Genomic DNA, 22,210 nt, shown 5'->3' on the forward strand with positions numbered 1-22,210 from the left:
CAACAAAAAGTTCGAACTAATAGCTTATTGCAACGAAGTTATGATTGCAATAATTTGATATTAATTCATTTATAATCTATTGCAATGACAAACACGAAATTGCAATGAATGTATTGTTGAAATAAATTAGTATCAATTATTTCATAATCTATTACAATGAAAAAATGAAGTAATTATCTATTACAATAAAGATATTATTGCAATAATTTAATTCGACTTATTTTGGTAAATTATTTGCAATTTATTGCAATAAATTTTGTGAAGTAATAGCCTATACCTACAAGATTTCGAAATAGTAAATTATTTATTGCAACAAAATATATATATATATATATATATATATATATATATATATATATATATCATTGTATTAAAGTTATCATTAAAAAATTTGGAGTTTATTTCAACGAAAGTTTTTGGTGTACAAACCTATTACCTCAAAATTGAAGATGTAAGGTTGGTAACTAAATAATTAATAAAAAAAAAATGTTTAAGGATTAAGTTCTTTGAGAAGATGAGATGTAAGGTCCATAAAAGTTTATAAACATTCTTTCATAGTGGATCTTGTTTACCTTGAGGATAGCTAGGTTAAATTTTTCCTAGGTTTTTTATCAGTTTGGTTTTCCTGGGTTATCATATCATTGTGTTAACCTAGATCTGAATAATTTACCTAAGTTAATCACTTGGCCAAATAACTAGGTTAAACAACTTGTGTTTTAAGGGGTCTAAAAACGTACAAATACCTTAGGCTATGCAGTGAGAGCTTGTTTTTCTAATGAAATTCTAGCTACATGTTCACCTTTCTTCAATCAAGTGTGATAGGTCTAACTTGTAATGTGTATAGATATATAGTGGCAATTTCAAGTATATATTAGTGTTTCATTTACTCCTTGAAAAAGGAAGAAGAAAACTTTGATGGGACAAATGTTTCCTCCTCTACATCTCAAATCTATGAAGAAAGGAGTTGGAAAGTAGTATAAATACCCTCCTCCCTCCATAAAAGGGGGATAGAAAAACTCAGAGAGAGAGAGAGAGAACACTTTTCTATGTAGAGTTCCTCTATCGAACACGTTTTTTTTAAATTTTTTTTTATACATAAGATAGAAATTCTACTTTACCCTAATCTAAGTGTATATGTGTGAATCTCCCTCTCAGAGACTTAAATCCTGGCCTTTGCCTCTAACACTTTACAAATACTTATAATTGTGGATGACCATTGCACCAAGAGTATGCAATGGTCTATCAAATAAGTTAAATACCCGTGAATCTATCTAGTTCATATTGTCTTATTTTCCTTCTTAGCTATCTCATTGTGAATTTCGCAGCATTAAATAAAAATTAATTGTGAGTTTAATCGTCTGTTTTTGACCCCACAAATAACTTTTCAAAAATTTTGGCTAATTTCACTGAATTTCATTCTTACCTATCTATATATATATATATAACCGAAACTTTGAAGTCCCCATAATTTTTCACGTCAGCACAATATTTAAAAAATTAAAATTAAAATTAAAAACTCTATTTCACTCAAAACAAAACCCTACCTCTCTATAACTAACGTGACGGACTCAAATAAAAATTAAAAACTCTAATTCACTCAAAAACAAAACCCTACCTCTCTAAAGCTAACGTGACAGACTCTCTAAAGCTAACCATTCTCTCTCCCTCTCTAAGCTCTTCTTCTCTCTATATCCCCAATAGTTTCTGAAAATACATTCCAAACGTGAAAGTCTACTCAAAGACATAGAGAGAGGACAGACACCCATGACGGAGCCATAGCTGCCGTTACCCATCAAAGCCATCACAAGATCTCCATTGTCATAACAGGCAACAGTTACAAATGCTTCAAACTCTAGCTCCAGTTTACACAGGTGAGATGCTCTGTATCCAATTTTTGTTAGTTCTTTTACCGGTGTTGGCATATAATTGGTATTGGTAGTGCTACTATTGTTAAGTGTTTTTATTTTTTATTTTTTGGCCTATTAGGAAGTTTTTTATTGGAAATTTGGGATTTATAGGTAGTGCTACTGTTGTTAGTGTTTTTGAATGTATATTGAAAAGAATTGTGGACACGTGAATATGGGGTCATATGTAGTCAAGCAAGGCACCACAAAATTATGGTGGAGCGACTCAACATCTAAGAGACTATTAATAAAATAAAACCAACCAAATTTGGGTTGGTAGTGGCGGAGATGATTTGTACTCCTGTATACTTTCAAAGAATAGTTGGTTGAATCAAAATCCAAATAATTGGTGTTGGCTAAATTACCAACCCATGAGTTGTATTGAATTTATATATAAACAAACAAAAGAAAACTATTAGATTATTAGATAGAAGCAAAGGATAAAACATAATGATGAGACATTTGAATTTAAATAAAATACAATAGTTGGAACCAAATCCACTGCAAGTTTATTTGAAAGTTGTAGAAGCATTTGAATTGGAATTTTGATTTGCAACATGATCTGTAGAGGCAACGTGAGCTGTAGATCAATTATCAAATTAAGGCATTTATCTTAACAGCGTCTAGAGCTTACAAGTAAATAAGTAATCAAATTCAAATAGCACATTATGCATTTCTGTATAAAAAGATAATTGTATCCTTATATCATGTACCCGTGTAAAAATTAGAACATTGATCACACTCCACACAGATTGAGTAATGAATTTTGCTTTTGATTTTGGTGAGTGAGTGATTCTACTCTAGGTTCTGATTTTTAGTTTTCTGAAATTTAGCCGCTGTTAATTATTAAACAAAGAGTTAGAGATGGAATTTGGGAAGTTTCTTAATTAATGCTTTGTTAGTGCTCTTTAATTCATCCTTTCTTTTTCTACTCACAATTTGTATATGGTTTTTCTCCTTAATGAATTTGTATAGCTATTTGATTGATTGGTTTAGAATTGTTATGGTTTCAATGATGTCCAGTGGTTATTTAACTTATTTCTAACTATTATGTTGCTAACTAATTTATATATATTTCTAACTATGATGTTGCTAACTAATTTATATATATATATATAATCGAAGTCTTTGAAGCTCCTACAATTTTTCACATTAGCACAATATTTAAATAAAATTATCATTTTATTTAAATAAAATTATTTTTGTTTAGTCCAAACTTAACAAGGAGTAAAATTCTATCTCTTTAACAAGTCCATCTTAAACTCAAACTTATCATTATCAATTTTTTAAATAAAATTATTTTTGTTTAGTTCAAACTTAACAATGACTAAATCTCTATCTCTCTAGCAAGTCTTTCTTAAACTCAAACTCTTCATTATCATTTAAATTTTTTTTTTTGTTTAATCTAAATTTAACAAGGAGTAAAACTCTACCAAAACCTCTAAAACTTTTATAATTTTTCATGTCAGCACAGTATTTAAATAAAATTATCATTTTATTTAAATAAAATTATTTTTGTTTAATCTAAATTTAACAAAGATTAAAACTTTATCTCTCTAACAAGTCCATCTTAAACTCAAACTCATCATTATCAAATTTTTAAATAAAATTATTTTTATTTAGTCCAAACTTAACAAAGAGTAAAACTCTATCTCTCTAACAAGTCCATCTTAAACTTAAACTCATCATTATCATTTTTTTAAACAAAATTATTTTTGTTTATTCTAAATTTAATAAGGAGTGAAACTTTGTCTCTCAAACAAGTTCAACTTAAATTCAATTTAAGTTATTTTTTTGCAGTATCTGAAACTGTTTAACAAATGTTTTATAAGAATTACATGTTCAAGTAATGGCTTATTCATCAAATTATAACACAAATTGAAGTCATATAAGAGCAAATTATATAATGGTGTAGTTTCTTAATCAATTTAAGATTTTATAAAATTATTTTAGTTAATCTCATAAATAGGTAAATTCTTGTACATAGCACGGGTTAGCAACCTTTTATTATAAAAAGAAAAGAAAAGAAAAAAATAGTAAAATAAAATCCATATAAAACGGACGTTCCCTCTGCCCCTCCCTTATCCTTCTCTGGTTCAAAAAGTGAGGTTGGAAAATTTCGTCAAATCTCAAATTTTTATTTATTCTTTTTGCCACCATCCACTAAATAAAATAAAATAAAATAAAATCCAAAATCCAACAAATTTAAACCCCTCTGCTGATTTTCTGCAACCCCATTTCTTCCCTCCGTTTAATTGCTAAGAAAACGCAGGAAAAACAAAACTATATATATATAATTTTCTCAGCAACCAAACACACTTGCCAACAAATGGAAGTGGAAGTGAAAGTCAGACTCCCAGACTCAACCTCCCACCAAAAACTCTCTACACTCCTCTCCCCATTCTACACCAAAACCCTTCTCCAAGAAAACGTCTTCTTCGACGGCTCCGACTCCCAACTCTCCTCCAACCTCGCCGTCCTCCGCCTCCGCTTCATCACCACTGCCGACCACTGTGTCCTCTCCCTCAAGGCCAAACCCGTAATTTCACAAGGAATAAGCCGTGCCCAGGAGCTGGAAGAACCCATGGACCCCACTCTCGGTCGCGCCTGCATAGCCGAGCCATGGCGGCTCTTGTCACTCACTGACTCCGCCATTGTTGAGAGAGTGAAGCAAGAGTTTGGGGTTTCTGGGTTGGTTTGCTTAGGTGGGTTTAGGAATGTGAGGTCGGTGTATGATTGGCAAGGGTTAAAGATTGAGGTGGATGAGACTAACTTTGATTTTGGGACGTGTTATGAGGTGGAATGTGAGACTGCTGATCCTGAACGGGACAAGAAGCTGATTGAGAGGTTTTTGGAGGAGAATGGGATTGGGTTTGAGTATTCCCAGGTGTCCAAATTCGCGGTGTTTCGGTCTGGCAAGCTGCCATTGTAAGTCTGTCTAATGTTTTGATTTTGTTCTTGTTCTGTGATGCAGTATTAATGGAATCATAGGTCTTAGAATTGGACAGGTTTTTGTTTGCTTTTGAGTTTAGTTTGGTGTGTCCCACGTCAGGGAAAAAGAAGAAGAAAATTTCCTCTTCTCTGGGTTACTTTTAGCAATAAAGAATCAACAAAGCATATGTAAAGTCACTCGAAGTAATGTTTTAGCTCATAGCTCATGGATAATACAATCTGCTAAAGATAATGCCTTGTGAAGCAGAGGTTATTGGTGTGAATATTGTTATTTCCCTTTCATTGGGGTCAAAGTCACTAATGTTTGATTAAGGTTCCTAGTAGTAAGGTGGAAATGTTATGCGTGTGAAGATACTGAAAAACATATGGGATACATTGGTGATACAGCTTGTGTATTCTGCAGAGGATTTGTGTAGAAAATAGAAAGCAGAAACCATTTTGTTTTTGATGGCTTGTCTATTAAAGAGTATAGAAAGAAGCCATGGAAAAAAATGCTTGTTCCTTAGTCTTGAAACTGGATGGGACAGAGTGGTGGATTGGGTTCTGCAAAACTGATTAAAAGATTAAAAAAGCTGTGATTTGCAAGATAAATTGGGGGGTTACAGTCTATTTGGATTTGGATTTGGATTCAAAGGAATCCATGGTGGCCGAGTGAAAAATGAAGAGTATTTTGCAAGCTATTAAATGGGAAATAAAGTTGAGTTGTTGCAAGAGGGAGAATCAAAAACACAGTTCTAATTTCTAAACAGGGCTTCATGCTGCTGCTGGGGGATTACAGTTTCTGTCCTGAAGAAGAACTCTAATTAGAGCTCATATGTGCAATGCTTATATCTGAGTAGAGACTTGATTTGGGATAATTTGTATTGTTTAGCATAATGCTAATAATTGCTGAGTATGGCATGTTGGCTCAGTTGTACTACTGACTTCTCTGTGGTGTGTATGCTCAATGAAATTTCTGCTTACTTTAAAATAAGGAAAAAAGAAAAAAAGAAGAAAAAACATCTGGTAGCTGAAAAGGGCAGTCCTTTTAAGATTCAGACAGGTCAAATTTGTTACTTGGAATATGGCATGGCCATTTATCAATTTCTTTCATGTGCGTATCCATCCTTTTTATGTATGTTATTTCAGATGCTTAATGTAAGTTCATATTTTTTCCCCTCCTATACATTTAACTTCTTTGTATATCTTTGTCTGTAGTTTTAAATCATGAGTATTTCATTCCTAGTTCATTTGGCTACAATAAGTGAGTCATGATTGTTTTCTTGTCATTGTTGTAAAGTTTACTACTCTGTCTATTGTCTATTTTGTATTAGCGAGTCAATAAAAGATGAAACTCATTAGTCTGGTCTAAGGAAAGTTCTAATGAGGATAGCCTAGAATTTTCTTATTTGGTGGCATGATATTAGATTCTCTAACAATGATTTTTTTGTCATGTTGTCAATCTACTGGCAGACTCATCACTATAGAGATCACACATTCCTGAACTTTTCATTTAAGATAATGACTTTGAGTTGTTGGTGGTTCCTTTGATTCTCTGGATATGAATTGCTCAAGTGTGTCTAGAGAAGTAGGTACACTTATTTCAGTTGTAGAGAGGGGGAGTATAAATGGTAATATTTGATGATCTTCCACATAGGTGCCTCTCCCTCGTCAACACCTATGGGTTAGAAGAGCCAATGCTTTCAAGTTTATCTGAAATCTGACATTAGTTTTTCTGGTGGTTGATCAGTCAATTAATTCTGAATGGCCTCCTTTCAAATGGTAAAATTACCTTTAGCATGTGTGCTGATATGAAGAGTTTGAGCCTTGGTGCAATGGCAAGTGCCTTCCACTAAAAGTGAAAGGTCGCAGATTTGAGTTCGAAAATCAGCCTCGTCAGTAATTGGGGGTAAGGCTTCCTACAATTAATTCTATAACTAAACTCATGCACTTGGCCCTAGTCTCCCATGATATTTCCTGTCCACCACCGACTTCCTTCCCCCCCCCCCCCCTCCTCCTCCCCTTTTTTTTTTACTCTTCTTAATTCTCTCGCATTTCTTTGTAGGAGCTCGAGTTTCAATAACTTTGTAACGTACTCTCTGAACTTTGGGGTGCTTATGTTTTGCTGTCCACTATATTGCTGCAAGTGAAGCTTCAATTATCAAATTTTACTCTTTATCGTCATTTTGCTCCTCTCATTCTTTTACTTTGGTTTCCAATAGATAATAAATGATTTTTTAGAGCATTTTGGCTTTAGCTAAAAGTAGGTGGAAATTTATAATCAATAGAAGGAAGTTTCTTTTGAGTGGCATTAAATTCACCTCAGATAGCAAATAACAGTTCAAGTAGCACTAAGTTTGGCTTATCTTCAAAAGAACAGAGTTACACTTGCAGCACTCAATTTCTTGGGTAGCCACCATTGAGATGCTCAAGTTTTGGCATGCAAAGACATTGCTAAATCCCTCTTCTCCTCCCCCCCCCCCCCACAGCTGAAGTTTTGGCATATTCAGGTTGTATTGCTTATCACTAGTGAGGCATGTTTACTAATTCTGTTGCGGTTGGGGTATGGGCAACAGAACCAACCACTTGTGACCGGCAGTTGACCTTGTCTAGTCCTCCTTAACTTGTTGCTTAGTTGAGTAAAGACCTCCGTCACTTCTCAACTGTCCAGTAAGGTGGAATGTGACCAAGGTGTTCATGAATGGCTAATGGAAAGAGATCTTTCTTTTTATTTGGAAAAAAAAATACAAGAAGCCCATTTTTGTCATAGAAAGTTCTAAAGATTAAGCAAAAAGAAACCCAAATCAAAGAAAAATAAGGAAATTTAGATCTAGGAAAGCTCACCTTCTTTAAAAACAGAAAAATAAGAGTTAAAATGAAAAGATGGTTATGATAGAGAGAGGGAGAGAGAGAAATCAAATTTATGGTTTGGCCGGTTTGATTTTATTTTTGAAAAAAATAAAAACTATTTATTATAGGTTGGGTTTGGGTAATATTTGAACATGATTTGCCCTGATTCCCTAATGGGCCTGGCAAAACCCATTCCATTTGGGCAAGTGCCAATGGGATTGCCATCCCGACTTCATCCTTGTCGGTATGTGACAATTGTTGAACATATTACACAAATGACTTGTATGCCTTAGTAAATATCCAAATAACATCTCAACCAAAAATATCACTAAGTTAAAAGAGTTCACAAGGTGGAGCGGTTTGTAAGGTTTCTGTTATGGCTCAATGGTTCATTGTTCACCTAAAAAATTGTTAGGGATTGTTCGTATGAAGGCTTGGGGCACATGTTTCATCAATTTGTCACTTGTGGTTAAAGGTTCAATGGCCAAGTGTCACCCACATCGTTGCTAACTTATCATTTGTTTTGTTTTAATTTTTATAGTTTGATAATTACAACAATGGGGGAGGGACTCCAAAAAGAGAATATGTAATGTCACTGAGTAATAAGGTTTTTGATGTTAGCTTATTCCTTTCATTTCACACCACACTTTTGAGATTCCAAAACCATTTTTGGGTCATATTATTATAGACGTTCTTCACATATCTTGGGACAGCAAATTGCAAGTCTCAACCTTCGTAGCTTGTAATTGCTACAATGAATCGAGCCTTAAGGTCAGCCACAAGCCATTCTAGCTCATATCATCAAAGTTTCTCATTTCATCTATAGAGCAAGTTATCAGCCATCAACTGTGACACTAAAGTTTTTATTAGGGGTTCAGTCACTTTAGTGTAAAAGATGTACATATTTGGATGCATATTAGTTTGTAACAGGCTTGACGATATGAGTAATGAGTCTTGATTTGACGTATGATGTTGCTAGAATTCCATTCTATTCCAAGTGACTTTGTCACATTCTTTGGAAGATCAATATTTGTTATGTTCATTTATTTAGCAAACGAAACAAGTTAAAACCCAAGTTCAGGCTCGACTATTGAACTAGTAAAATTCAAACATAATCATGCGTTATTTGACAAGTGTGTGAATCTGATTCTTAATTTAAATAAACATAATATGATATGTTTATGCTTGTTTATTTAGCAAATGAACTAAGTTCAAGTTCAAGTTTAGACTCGACTATTTGCTCAAGCCAAGCTCAAAATTTAGTTGATGCATTTAAGCATTTTCATTGAGATTTATATTTCTCAAAAACAATTCACATTAATTTCCCATTTGGTGCCCCCCTCGCCAATCGTTGAAGAATTCCAACACTAAATTATTTCTCCTTCCAAATGACAAATATTATTGGAATGCACAACAATTGCTACTTTAGTTGAACATTCTCGCAATTGCAACAACATCTCAACCCATTGAGATGCAGAAATAGTTGTGGATCTCTTAGTGTCCTCTACCCATTTGGAACAAGTGTGGGCTGCTACTGTAACGAATCATTTCGCATTTCTTGATACCACACTTTTGGGACTCCAAAACCAGTTCTGGGTCGTAATAATATAGATGTTTTCAGCATAATTTTGGATGAAAAACTACAAGTATTAACGTCTATGGTTAGTAATAGCTACAATGAAGTAGGCATTAGGGTCAGCTACACACCATTCTAGCTTAATTCATCAAAGTTTCCCAATTCATCTATGAAGAATAAGTGAACAATCATTGACTGAAATGCTTATTAGGGGCTTACTCAGTTTAGTGGAAGATATGTACATATCTAGATTCATATCAGTCTGTGGCGACCTTGATAATATGTTTAATGGGTCTTGCTTTGGTATAGGTTGTGACCAAACTTCATCCCATCTCATGGAACTCCGTCACATTTTGTAAAAGTTTAAAATTTGATTATGCTCTTTTATTATTTAGCGAATGAGTTAAGCTCAAACCCAAGTTCAGGCTCTACTGTTAAACAAGTGAAGCTCAAACTGTGAGATACCACGCCCCCAGCCTATTTTGGATTGATTGATTTGGGCTAAACACACGTGAATGGATGGAGTCGTGTTATTGCCTCTCAAAATGGACATTTGACTAATTACATTTTCCTTTTAAATTAAGAGTTTTACAATAGAGTCGCTGCTTATTTAATTATTGGAAAAAAAAACATAATTGAAAAATTCATCATTTTATTAATTTGAGAATGAATGTACATTTATCATAGGAAATTGCATGACTTTGATCCTAGTTACAATCTAAGATAAAATACATGGCTTTGTTTCCTAGTTAGAATCTAGAGATCGAAAATTACATGGATAAGTATTTGATTTACTAACCTTTGACCTAAATTTAGAGGTTATGTTACAGGATAGGAAGATGTTAAGCACCCACATTGCTAAGTGAAATCGGTCATCTAGACTATAGAGGCCAACATTTTTATCACATCATCCAACATATTACCAATCAATTGCATGTTCATTACTTTACTTGATATGCCTGCATGTGATAAATCCTAATTCCATTTATTCATCATTACATTTGAATGAAAAATAAATTCTAGTGAATATGTGTGAATGGTGATATCCTATATTCAAGGATTTGAAATGATTATGAAATTAACATGTTTTTCATATTTTGGATATGAATTTAAGATCAAAGCTAGTGCTATACATGACATGTGTTAAACAATCAAGAACGTGTGAAGAATGCATATGAACAACATTCAAGCATATCAAGAACATTCAAAGAATTTAAATAATTAGCTAGTATGATTTAATCTTAAATTAATATTATAGAAAAATGAAAAGCAAGTTAGGAAAAGAGATTATACTTGCATGCGAGATCCACACGGTGGAGGAGGCTTTTGGTGGATGTTCTAAGGGTGGAGTAGAAAAGAAAAATTAGGAGAGAGAGAGAGAGCGAGAGAGAGAGAGAGAGAGAGAGAAAGCGAGTCTCACTCAATATCTTGAGTCTCAAGAAGACCAAAATATCACAAAACTAACTCTACTTCACTAAAACTCAAGAAGGGAGAAAATATGAATGGAATGACATCCAATGAGGGTTAATAAAGGATGAGAGAAATCAAGAACTTAGACTCAATTTCAGAGTTTAAGGAAGGCTAGTGCATTAAATTCGAAGGTTAGTGCTGAGCAAGCAAAATAACTAAAATTTCAGTTTTTCCCATAGCTTTTATAACAACCCTCATAGCCAATTTCGAAAAAATATATCTTACTCATTTGTGATCGAAATTGTCTCTTTCTTGTGCTCAAGCTGAAGCTCCAGATATCTAGTTTCTAGAAAAATTAACCTTACTCATAAATTCAAAATGGTCTGAGAGATATCAATGAAATAATGAACATACATCATTTGTTGGAAAATAATTTCAGAACAATTAACATTAATAATCCATAATTAGCTACCAATTAACATTAATAGGCCTCTAAGACTTTCATTTCCGAATTAATTAGCCCCAAATTACTTTACTTTTCTCTTAAAAAGAGTTCTCAAGAACATTCAACTATTTGAGAGAGGGGTAGAGATGCCATTGGCATGTCTGGTGAGGCGTGAGGTGACAAGATTAAGATGATTATGGAGAGGTCGAAACAAGCCAGCAAAGCGTAAGGTGGCATGGTGAGTCTGGCAAGGTGAGTCTAGCAAAAAAGTGATTTTTTGAGAATGAGTTGTGTTTTGTGATTTGGTAGATGGGTAAAATTGGCTTTTTGGAAAAATTGTAATGGTCATTAAGAAATACTAGTATGTAACCCGTGCTACCGCACAGGAATGGATATAATTTAATAAAATAATGAAAAAAATTGCATTTTATTATTTAAGTGATACTATTGGTTTTGTTATTTATTTATTTATTAATCATGAGTTTTTTCATGTTTGAAAGACTTAGTTAAGTATAAATTCATGTTTAAATATTAAACGGGAATGGATATCATTTAATAAAATAATGAAAAAAAAATATTGCATTTTATTATTTACTAAAAATACATATTAAGATGCATAGTATAATTATTATATATATAATTTAAATACTATTGATAACCGCACGGGAAATGGTTAATTGTAGTGATACTATTGGTCAATTTCTTTTTTGTCTTGTTGAGTTTATCACAAAGAGGATGGAATTAGATAAAACATTAAAAATATATAATGCATTTAACTACAAATTTTTGATAATCACAAGGATAAGGTTAATTACACTTTGAATTTTCCACAATCTATAATCATTGATTTTGGCAAACCATTAAGGAAATCATAATTGTAAAACTTTTGCAAAGCTTAACAAACACTTAACAATGGAACATAATATTGTATCTTATTATTTAAGTGATGCTATAATCAGAGTAAAAAAATACAATAAAAGAGACTTAAAGAAACCTATGCACCAACTTAAACATTTCAAGGTCGATTGAACATCTTTTGCACGTCACTACAAATTCTTCATAACCGTAAGGATAAGGTTAATCTCGATTCCAATGTCCCACTCCAATTTGTGGCATGCTTGAAAGTTTGGAATTTTATACATGTCGGTTCTTGCAGTAAGTAGTCAAAGCATTTTTCGGCATTTGACAAGCCAATGCTTCCCATGTTCATCATTTAAAATTTCTAAAAGGTTATCAATGCCTTCATTATTTGACTCACAATGTAGCATAATTCCATAAATATAAGGTGCAATAAAATTGCCACATGGAAGAGTTTTTTCAAATTTTTTTTTTCCTACAACGACTTCTTCATTCGAAAAATATTGGTAGCTTCCCACTATCAGTATCACATAAGGATTTTCTGCTTCATAACATGAAAATATTAAGTTTTTTTTCTTTGTCATGTAGTAGAGCCAGATGATTGAAATACGGAGTTAGCTCAATTTGTTAGAGAACTAATTTCTTTTCTATTAACTTCTTGAAGCGTTTGCAACTAATTAAGACAAAGGAAAAAATTAAATTAATAGAATGAATTATTTATATAGAGGGAAATGAACAAGTAGATACAAATTGAAGAAATATATTTTTTTTTTTTACCTTAACTTAATGTTTCCTAAGAGTGTTGCCGAATCTTTGCCCACTTTCGAAAAGATTTCAACCCATATGTCATTAGGAAGGTTTTTTAAAGTTTTCATATTGTTGTTTTGTTTGAAATAGTATTATAACATTTCATCTACTATTTATAATAAAATCATTTTTTAAGATTCATAACATGATATTAAATAACAATACATAATAATCACGTGTTTAAGAATTTTGAAATGATTATACATGAATTTGATGGTGAAATGGTTCAATTCGTATAGAATTTTGTATTGCAATTGGTTCTTAATGAATTTCATTGTTTCTATATGTTAATATTAATACTTTGCAGTTAATGTTAGCGGTTAATTAGGTCCATTGAATTGTTGTTTTAGTCCCCTAACGATTCATAGTATTAGAAAGTGGGCAATGATTTGGATCCTATAAATATAACACAAACCAGTTCAATGAATCAACAAAAACGAAAATCAATGCAAAACATAAAGGAATTGAATTTGCTTAGAAGGAAGTTTAAAAAGTCATAACATAGAGAAGAAAATTGATCAAACTTATTAATTATTACTTATTGAACCGTACAATAAGAAGAATTCAGAAACAACTATAAAGATAGATTTAGAATTGGGTCACTACTTTCTTCAAATTTATATTCAAATGCATAATATTAATGAATAAATGAATAAACCCTCAAATTATGATGAATAGAAAATTATGACATTAAACCCCCAAAAAAAGAGTTTTAAAATCAAATTCATGAGATTCCTAATAAGATGGTGATCCTCCCACCAATTTTTACATATTTATAACAAACTGTTTGACAATTTGTGCTCATTTAAAAAAAAAATAAAATTTTTGTTAGTCTTTTTTGTAATAAATCATTCACATAATTTTCAAGATAAATCCTCTAGTTGACATAGTATATAGTGGGCTTTTTTGTTAACTCTAAATGGTGGTGTCTATAGTTATCAAAAACAATTGTTGTGCATCTTTAAATAAATAAATAATTGTTGTTACTCGTTGTATGAGATACTAAAGTGAGAAACTTTTTTCTTTTTACATTGGTATGTGAAACTTTATAATGCAGTTTATGAGGCTAGTTTCTATTATTTCACCACAAAATAAAAAATGATAACAAAGTATCAAACCACCACCAGTGTTATTGTCAAAGTACTTTTTTCTTTGGCCTTCAAAAAAAAAGAAAAAAAAAAGAATCACATACCCAAAAGAAATGAATCATGAAGGGGGTGTGCATCGGTGAATGGTATAAGATCTCAAACTTTTGATTCCCACACGACTTTAAATCATATGTTTTTTCTTTTTTTTTTTAAATTTTATAAATGAATAGTTGAGAGGGTTACTTAAATCATTTGAGCTACAAAGTGACTTACTCTTTTGATGCTCATTGAAAGATTAAACCACTACTCACCTCTTCAGCTAATTTCATTTCTCATAATTGATCAATAGCCAATCTCCACTCTCAAAATGTTGATCATGTAAGTTATTAAATACACAAAAAAACAAAAACAAAAAAAAACTCACACCCACAAACACATATATAAATCTCATCACTCCTAGGTTTTTCACTGATCAGAAAATAAAGTAACCTCAAATGAATGAAAATTATTAACTTTTAGAAAAAAAAAGAAGAAGATTTTTTTTTTGAGATATATATATAACTGAAGCCTTTGAAGCTCCCACAATTTTCCACGTCAGCGCAATATTAAAAAAAAAATCATAAACAAAAAAAAAAAAACTTTTCTAAAACCCAAAAAAAAAAAAAAAAACATAAACGCAAAATCAGAGAAGCCATAAGCCCCCAACACGCTCTGCCTTCTCCTTCCTTCAAAACGCAGACCACGCTCTGCCGTTCCCCCACACGCAAATCGTAGGTCAGCAGCTCCTCCTTCCGCCCAAAATGCAGGCCACCATCAGTCCTTCTCTCCCACAACTCAACGGCTCCACCTTCTCCGGCACCACCCTTCTCCAACTATATGTTTTTCAGCGCTACCCATCTCTCACTCACAATAGTTTCTCCCCCTCTCTCACCCTCAGTTCTTCTCTCTCACGACCTTGTTAACACCTGGGTTTCTACCACCGGGTTTGTAAGTTCTACCCCTATCGAATTTTTATTTTTATTTTTGGTAGCTAATTTGAGTTTGGGGTGAGTTTGTAGAGAAATTCAAGTTTGGTTTCGAGAATATCTACTTATACATGGCTGTATTTTGATTGAAATCAGAGAAGCCCCAACACCTCGAGGCAAAACAACCCTACTTGAGGGTGTGGCTGCTTTTTGGTTGTCATCATTGGAATGCTTGATTTAATTTTTTTGATAATTATTGAATTTTTTTTTTTGGTTGGTACTGGTATGCTTTTTAAGTCATTGGCTAATGAGATGTGAAGAATAAAGGGGTTTTTGCTGAATTCGTTTGTTTTTGTTTGTGTTGTTAGGAAATGGAAGGATATTGTGGATGAATGGGTGAAGTTGAATCAACCTGGGGAACACACATCCTCTGCTTTAATGGGTAACACTGTTTGTACTATCTGGAATGAATTTAATTTCAGTTTCTCTTCTGAGTAAGTAACCGAGTGCAGATTGCATTATAGAAAGTAAGTTAAAATTGGTAATTGTTGTTGTTGATAGCTGATGGAGACTCACCTCAGCAAAAGGTTACTCAAAATGGTTATCACCAAGTTGAAGAAATCTTTTAGTTTTTTTAGGAATAGTTTGTTTAAGTGTTGTACGATTTCCCAGTTAAATTCAAACACTTATTGCATTTGTCATTGCAATTCAAACATTGTTATTTTTTGAAGGACAATTAATTAGGAAATGTAACGTATAGCATCTAAGGAACTATTTTTAAGTTTTGTTCTTTATTTTTGTGATTTTTGAGCCAACTACTTTGCTTTGTCTGGGAGAAAAAAACTGTTGGAAAATGGGTTTTGTTTTAGAGGTTTCTAATATTCTGTTCTTTTGTAGGTTCCTGATTTTGCTTACTCTCTAAATCCACACAGTGAGTAGTAGAATTAGATTCCAAGTTCAACTTTTGAGCTTTGTGTGAGTGTGTTTTTATTTGGAGTTTGAATTATCCAACTTGCTTGAACAGATGGGAGTTCTAGGTCAGATAAGAATAATTCAAAATCTGTGCCAAAGCCGAAAGTTATTCCTTAGAGAGAAGCTCCTCCTCTTAGAGCAGCACCTATGTCTGCCTCGGCACATCAAAATTTATGAATACCAAATTAAGAGTCTCTAGCTCCAATGTTTGGTTGATTATCATTTGGAGTAAGAAAATTAGTTTTTGAAGGAATTGATTCCAAAATATGAGAAACTAAACTCAATTGCATCAAATAGTTTAGTTTAGCTCAATTGAATGGGAGGTGTAAGCTTTCCCATGATGCTCCCTAATAGTATGAAGTTTGAGATATTTTTAATTTCTTGCCAACCAAACGGATTGTGAATGTTATTTAACTGAATTTGAATCACTTCATTGGGATTTTGCAGAGATAGAGAGAACAACAACAAAAGGATGTTGTCTCTGAAAAACTGGCTTCAGCAAAAAAAGGCTTCAAGAGAATTACAAAGAAGCTGAAAATGGTTCACTTATTTTCTTTTCTGCTTCTACTGTAATTTTACTGGATTCATCAATTTGGGCTTATGCTGAAGCTGTTTGTGTTTGTGTGTTTTACTTTGGTGAAGCCAAAAGGCAAAGAACGATTCAGGTGATGGATATCCATGAGATCCCAAAACCCAAGAATGCCTTCTTTGGAAAGAACAAAGGTGGGAGCGGTGGCGGTTCTCACTGGCGGCACTGGTGACTGAATACACCAAATCATACATACTAAAGGGTACATGAAGGAGGTTGGAAAGGCCAAAACCGGTTGTGCCTCTTACATTGTTTTTTGGAGTTAAGAAAACAAAAGCAATAACACTTTGTTTTTTATTAATTTACTTAATAACAAAAATTAAAATGACTTATTTGGGAATAGTGATTTCAAAGTGTTAAAAAATTTTGAGGTTTTTAGTAGTGGGAAACTCTAGTGAGGCACATACACTCACACCCAAATTCACAACAATCTTAAGTGTCAATTGGTGCACCAAATTCACATTTTCACCAAGTACGAGAGGTGGTCTCTTGTGTTAGTTTTGAAATCCAATGGAATACTTATTTTCATGAAGATTATAGACATATTGAACTTTTTTAATAATTCAATAGTTGGGGTGTGATTATTATGAAATTTATTGACATTAAGAGTGTTTGGTTTTAAATTGTAAATCTTTGATGAATTGGTATAATTTGGTGTTATACTTGATACTAATTTGGCGAAAAATTAAGTAGCTTGAAGAAGTTGAGAAAAGAGAAGAGCCTAAGAAAGGGAGGAAATAGATTCTTGAAAAGTATTGGATAAAGCTTGAAGATGTAAGTACAATTGTATATTTATTCTATTTACTGGTTCTTTTGTAATACTTATTAAACTAAATGTAAGAGCATATTATGATTATTGTAATATATTACTTCATAATCTTTGTATTTATCTCATTTTTAATGATTTTATGTGTAATATTTTGATAGTTTCATCGTAATTACATGTTTCATTTTATATTAGAGCCAATTTAGCTTTCAATAATTGAAATTAGAGAAATGTTTAAACTTGAACATGTTAATATTTAATTTAAAATAGTCTCGTGCATCGCACGGGTTAGCGACTAGTAAAAAAAAGACTATATAATGAGCATGCTATTTAATAATTTAATACTTATACCCATATATGGAAACACTAGGTTAAAGAGTCAAGACCTTATTACGAACCATTGATCTCTATTAAAAAGGGTCATCAATGCTAATAATTAACAACATTGTCTTAAATCTTAATCCATAACCAATTCTCTCGAAACAACATTGTCTTAATCCCATAAATAAGTTATAAAGAAAAATAAAATTAAAAAAATTATTAAAAAAAATCTTAGTCAATCACAAATAAAATCCCTAAGAGAGAGAGAGAGAGAGAGAGAGAGAGAGAGAGATTCTTTTTTCTTTAATTTTTTTGGCTTCTAGATAAATAGGGAGGGGAGAATGTGCGCTCTCCAGCCACCTCTTTTCAACCCAAGACATCTTAGAAGATGTTGGTACCACTAAGCTATCACTCCAACTTATTTTGGTTTTTTTTTTAATAAATGGCCAAAGAGTAAAGAGATAATTAAAACTGTATTTAATACTCTATTATCAAATTAATAGTGAAGACCCATTTCAAGAAAATTCTTAGGTACTTCTAGAGCACGGAGAAATGATCTTCCCTCCTCTCACATTCATAATAGATCCCACCATTAATTTAATGAGTGAGCCCACCATGAATATAAAAGGAATGAACACTGCATTCTATATTCCAGAAGTACCTAAGAATTACTTCTCATTTCATAATGGGTCAATTATTGGATATTAAAATAAGTCATGAGTTTGCTTATGTGTAAAAATAAATTTTAATTTTTTTAATATTAAAAATGTTGTCATACCATTTAAAAATACTTCATATCAGTCCATTAGCCACGTAAGCATTAAAACTAATGACAATTAACTGAATAACTAATAACCCTTGTTTTTTAAATTTGATGGACCAATAGTGCTAACTTGAAACTTAAGGAACCAAATTAAAACGATCACTTGACAAACTTGAGAAATCAATAGTATAGTTTGGTCTATATAATAATTAAATAATTCTAATAAACTCCATGTGAAGTGGGAACCACTTTAAATTTCCTAATGGAGAAAATCTAAGACACAGTAGCATAATACATGTAGAAAAAGAAAATAATCAGAGGGAGAAAAAAAAAGATTCCTGGTCATCTTTTTCCACAGAAGGTAAGTCTATAGTATTCATAGTAGGTGTACAAAGACAAACATAAAGTCATTTAACCATAAGCTGACTTTTAATTCATCTTCACCGTAAATAAAGCTACAACTATTTTTCATTATCATTTTTTTTTCCCCCACCTCCTTTAGCTAAGACCAAAGGCAAGCATATTGTTTAGGATTAGAAGTTGATGACTGATCGATAAGTTTGGCCTGGTTGCCAACCAGCTGGAATGACATTGTTAGCTACAACAGTGTTTCCGGACACGGCCGAGGTCAAGCGGATGGAGAAAGGAGCCTGCAATGTTGAGCCTGAATTAAGTTTCCAAACTGCACCCCATGATTGCTGCATGGAAAGCCATGTGCTCGAGTCAAGTGCCTGTTTAAGGTCAACTGCAGATACGTCTCCATCTCCATCTTCATATTCAATTAGGGAAGCAAAGTAATTGGAGTTGGAGCCAGAATCAACGTGAAAGACTATCGACACACCTGGATAGTTGCACTGAACTCTGCATTATTCCAAACCATAGTTTTAGTCATATTAGACAAGAAGATAATGAAATGACAATTGACAAAAAGAAAATGTTGAGAAAGTTAAAAGAATGATAATATAAAGTCAAAATATTTGAAATTGAGCAACAATCTCTTGCACTTGACATGTAGACCATGCCAAAATGTGGACTTTTAAGGACATGAGTTGAAGCATTTTGTCACATTTCAAGAAATAAAATGTACTATTTATTTATTCCCTTAGCCTCTCTCTCACGGCAATTACCTTGTATATTGAATTTGCAAGACTCCAGCATTGCGTAGTTGATCTTCTTGACCAGAAATTGCCATGGCTCCAAAAGCAGTGCCGCTTAAATCAAAATGAACAGACTCTGCGACACATGGACCACTAGGGCACTCATCAGTGATAACGACAGTCACCGGATTCCCCGAGCATGCCTGATTCGCCGTACACTTCACCTGAAATCAACCAATACAAAATGATTTTATTGTGAGCTAGGTTCACACATGTATACAATTTTCACTCCCTGCGTCTTCACTCTCACCCTTTTTTTCTAGTCCTCTAATCCATTTTGGTAGTAACAAAGACTATATGTTACTGAACTCTATATGGTTCTTGATACTCTTTTTTTTTTTTAACTTAAATTATTTGAATTTAAATTAAGAAAGGAAGTTTTCAAAACTTATACTATTTCATGTAGAAGACAATAAATTAAATGATACTTCTTAACTAGTTGAATTTTTTTAAACAAGGCAAGGCATAATAATAAATTGGAAAAAGTTAGATTACAAACATGCTTGGAGTCATTAGTGGCAGAGTCAGAAATATTCTTCTTTATATATATATATATATATATATATATATATATATATATATATATATATATATATATATATATATTTATTGTTAATTCCTTACCATGAAGTCAACCTTTATTGTTTCTTCTAAAAGGAAAAAATTAATGTTCATATCTCTAATTTTCTAAATGAAAAGAAAAAAGAATGTTTTTTATTAAAAAATATTCACTTATATATCTCTATGAACATTAATAAAATATAATATATTGTTAATTCCTTACCATGAAGTCAACCTTTATTGTTTCTTCTAAAAGGAAAAAATAATGTTCATATCTCTAATTTTCTAAATGAAAAGAAAAAAGAATGTTTTTACTAAAAATATTTACTTATATATCTCTATGATGTGCTAATATGGTATAAGAGTAATTAGAGAAAAGAAACATTACATAAATAATATATAAATGTTTCTATTTATTTGAATACATTAAATACAGTTTGAATTAATGAGTAATTTATAGTATAAAAATAATTAGAGTAAACAAAATCTGCATTAATCATATAAATAAATGTGTTACATGTTTTTAGTAAAATTTAGGGGGAAAATCATTTAAATTTATATTGAAAATTATTCTCTCTTTTTTTTTTCCAAAAATAAAGATAGAAGAGGGATTTTTGAAATATCAAGGGGGCCATGGCCCCCTAGGTCCCTTGGGAGCCTTATTCTTTCAACTAAATATGCAGGAATTAAAGGGATCATTTATGTGTAGTCTTAGTCACATAAATTTTTTAATAAATTATGTATCTTGTTTAGATAATATACTTGGATAGTCATATAATTCGTCATGCAATAAGTTAAAAAAGTTAACTCCAAGCAGGTTTAGAGCCAAACTTTATCCAAGTAAATCTATACTTTTCCAAAGAAACATAGGGGCTTGCACCTGATAACAAGCTCCACATCCTTTGCCTGAATTGAATAAAGAAGGGCCTCCAGCAGACACCATTGAAGAGAATGGTGCTTGGTCTACGGCAGTTCCATATCCACAAGCACCCCCTACATGGCAAAATTATGAAAAATCAAGCACATTGTCTGGAACAAATGTCATATTTTGCACAAATATTGTATGAATATGTGATATAGTAAGCTTAATTTGTTCTCATTTACCATCACTCCCAGCACCTGTGGGGCTTCCATACCAGGTTGCACCCGCAGGTGACCAACTAGTGCTAGATTGAAGCTTAGAGACATTAAGCAGCTTGGGGTTGAAGGCAGAGGTTGGATTCAGTAAAAGAGAAAAGAGGACTAGAAGAGTAAAGAGAGAGAATGGAACAAAAGCCATTATCACAATGTGCTCGAAGAACACCCAGTCAGTTGAGCCTATGAAAGTTGTGGTTTCTGGCTTGAATTGATCGAGTTAATGTGTCTGAGAGGAATGGCTTGGTGGTATTTATAGGCAGAGGCCAGTGCTTGGTTTCTACTGCTTCCAATGATCACATGCCACGTGTCATTAATTACACGAGCATTTGAGTTTCATTTTTAATGCAAGAGCATAACCAAATATTATTTCACTATTTCATTTTAGATTTTCAGGGGATAATTTCAAATTGTAAGGTAGTTATTTGTTTATTTTGGATTGATATTTGAGTTAAGATTAGTTGTTCATAATTATCTTTTATTTAGGATTATCGAATTAGTATTTGAAATTGTTTAGGGTTTGTTTAGGAGAGTTTATCTTTATTTTTATGATCCTTGGAAGTTGCATATAAAACTCCCAATGATTCCTTTTGTATTCAGAGACTATTATTATTATTATTATTATTATTATTATTGAGATTATTTGAAGAGATTACATTGTGATTGTTTGGTGGTGAGTCCAAACACCTTAGGTGAGAGGCCTAAGGTCTACGGTATGACTAATCTAGGTGGGAAGCCTAGGTTGTCCAGTATCAATTTTCTTAAGCAACAAGCCAACGAATTTGAATGAACATGTCCTTCACGTATTTATCACCATGGTGCAATGGTCGGGTACCCTTGAATTTGTTTTTTACAAGTTATAAAGATATGGGCTATTCCATATCATAGCATACCGTGACTTCAGCATAATTTTGAGCTTGTTAATAAAATTTTCTATAATATTTTGTTCAAGTAAAACACGGGCTATGACTTTGTAAGTGATTATATATATATATATATATATATATATATATATATATATATATATATATATATATATATATATATATATGATTCCATTACTTAAAAGGAAAAACTTAATGACTTCCTGCACTTTCCAAAATGATCAAACCC

General features: G+C 32.3%; 2 protein-coding genes and 1 pseudogene across 4 annotated transcripts; 2 read left to right on the forward strand and 1 right to left on the reverse strand.

Annotated features, from left to right (window-relative positions):
• The first annotated feature begins 4,018 nt into the window (after positions 1-4,018).
• LOC142633857 (triphosphate tunnel metalloenzyme 3-like) lies at positions 4,019-7,012 on the forward strand. Of its 2 annotated transcripts, XM_075808107.1 has the most exons (3): positions 4,020-4,832; positions 6,309-6,744; positions 6,901-7,012. In XM_075808107.1, the coding sequence occupies exons 1-2, from the start codon at positions 4,234-4,236 to the stop codon at positions 6,337-6,339; spliced, it is 630 nt and encodes a 209-aa protein (XP_075664222.1). In that variant the 5' UTR covers positions 4,020-4,233; the 3' UTR covers positions 6,340-6,744; positions 6,901-7,012. The 2 variants fall into 2 exon arrangements, with proteins under 2 accessions (XP_075664221.1, XP_075664222.1); XM_075808106.1 differs by lacking the exons at positions 6,309-6,744; positions 6,901-7,012 and adding an exon at positions 4,937-6,019 and having other exon boundaries at positions 4,019-4,832.
• A 4,339-nt stretch (positions 7,013-11,351) lies between these two features.
• On the forward strand, positions 11,352-16,595 carry LOC142635035 (putative mediator of RNA polymerase II transcription subunit 26c; annotated as a pseudogene).
• Positions 16,596-18,576: 1,981 nt separating this feature from the next.
• Positions 18,577-21,328, reverse strand: LOC142637220 (putative expansin-B2). Of its 2 annotated transcripts, XM_075811502.1 has the most exons (5): positions 21,068-21,303; positions 20,844-20,956; positions 19,373-19,566; positions 19,087-19,106; positions 18,577-18,990 (listed from the first exon to the last, which is right to left on the reverse strand). In XM_075811502.1, the coding sequence occupies exons 1-5, from the start codon at positions 21,240-21,242 to the stop codon at positions 18,779-18,781; spliced, it is 714 nt and encodes a 237-aa protein (XP_075667617.1). In that variant the 5' UTR covers positions 21,243-21,303; the 3' UTR covers positions 18,577-18,778. The 2 variants fall into 2 exon arrangements, with proteins under 2 accessions (XP_075667617.1, XP_075667616.1); XM_075811501.1 differs by having other exon boundaries at positions 18,579-19,106; positions 21,068-21,328.
• Positions 21,329-22,210: the final 882 nt, after the last annotated feature.

The sequence above is a fragment of the Castanea sativa genome, chromosome 5 (assembly GCF_040712315.1).
Source record: "Castanea sativa cultivar Marrone di Chiusa Pesio chromosome 5, ASM4071231v1".
Taxonomy (NCBI): Eukaryota; Viridiplantae; Streptophyta; class Magnoliopsida; order Fagales; family Fagaceae; genus Castanea; species Castanea sativa.

Excerpts from the sequence above, each read along its gene's own strand:
- LOC142637220 (XM_075811501.1), bottom strand. The coding sequence starts at position 21,242 with ATGGCTTTTGTTCCATTCTCTCTCTTTACTCTTCTAGTCCTCTTTTCT. Across the intron at positions 20,957-21,067 it reads CACAGGTGCTGGGAGTGATG|GGGGTGCTTGTGGATATGGA; the intron begins GTAAATGAGAAC and ends TTTGCCATGTAG. Across the intron at positions 19,567-20,843 it reads GATGTGGAGCTTGTTATCAG|GTGAAGTGTACGGCGAATCA; the intron begins GTGCAAGCCCCT and ends GGTTGATTTCAG.
- LOC142633857 (XM_075808106.1), top strand. The coding sequence starts at position 4,234 with ATGGAAGTGGAAGTGAAAGTCAGACTCCCAGACTCAACCTCCCACCAA. Across the intron at positions 4,833-4,936 it reads CGGTCTGGCAAGCTGCCATT|TTTGGTGTGTCCCACGTCAG; the intron begins GTAAGTCTGTCT and ends TTTTGAGTTTAG.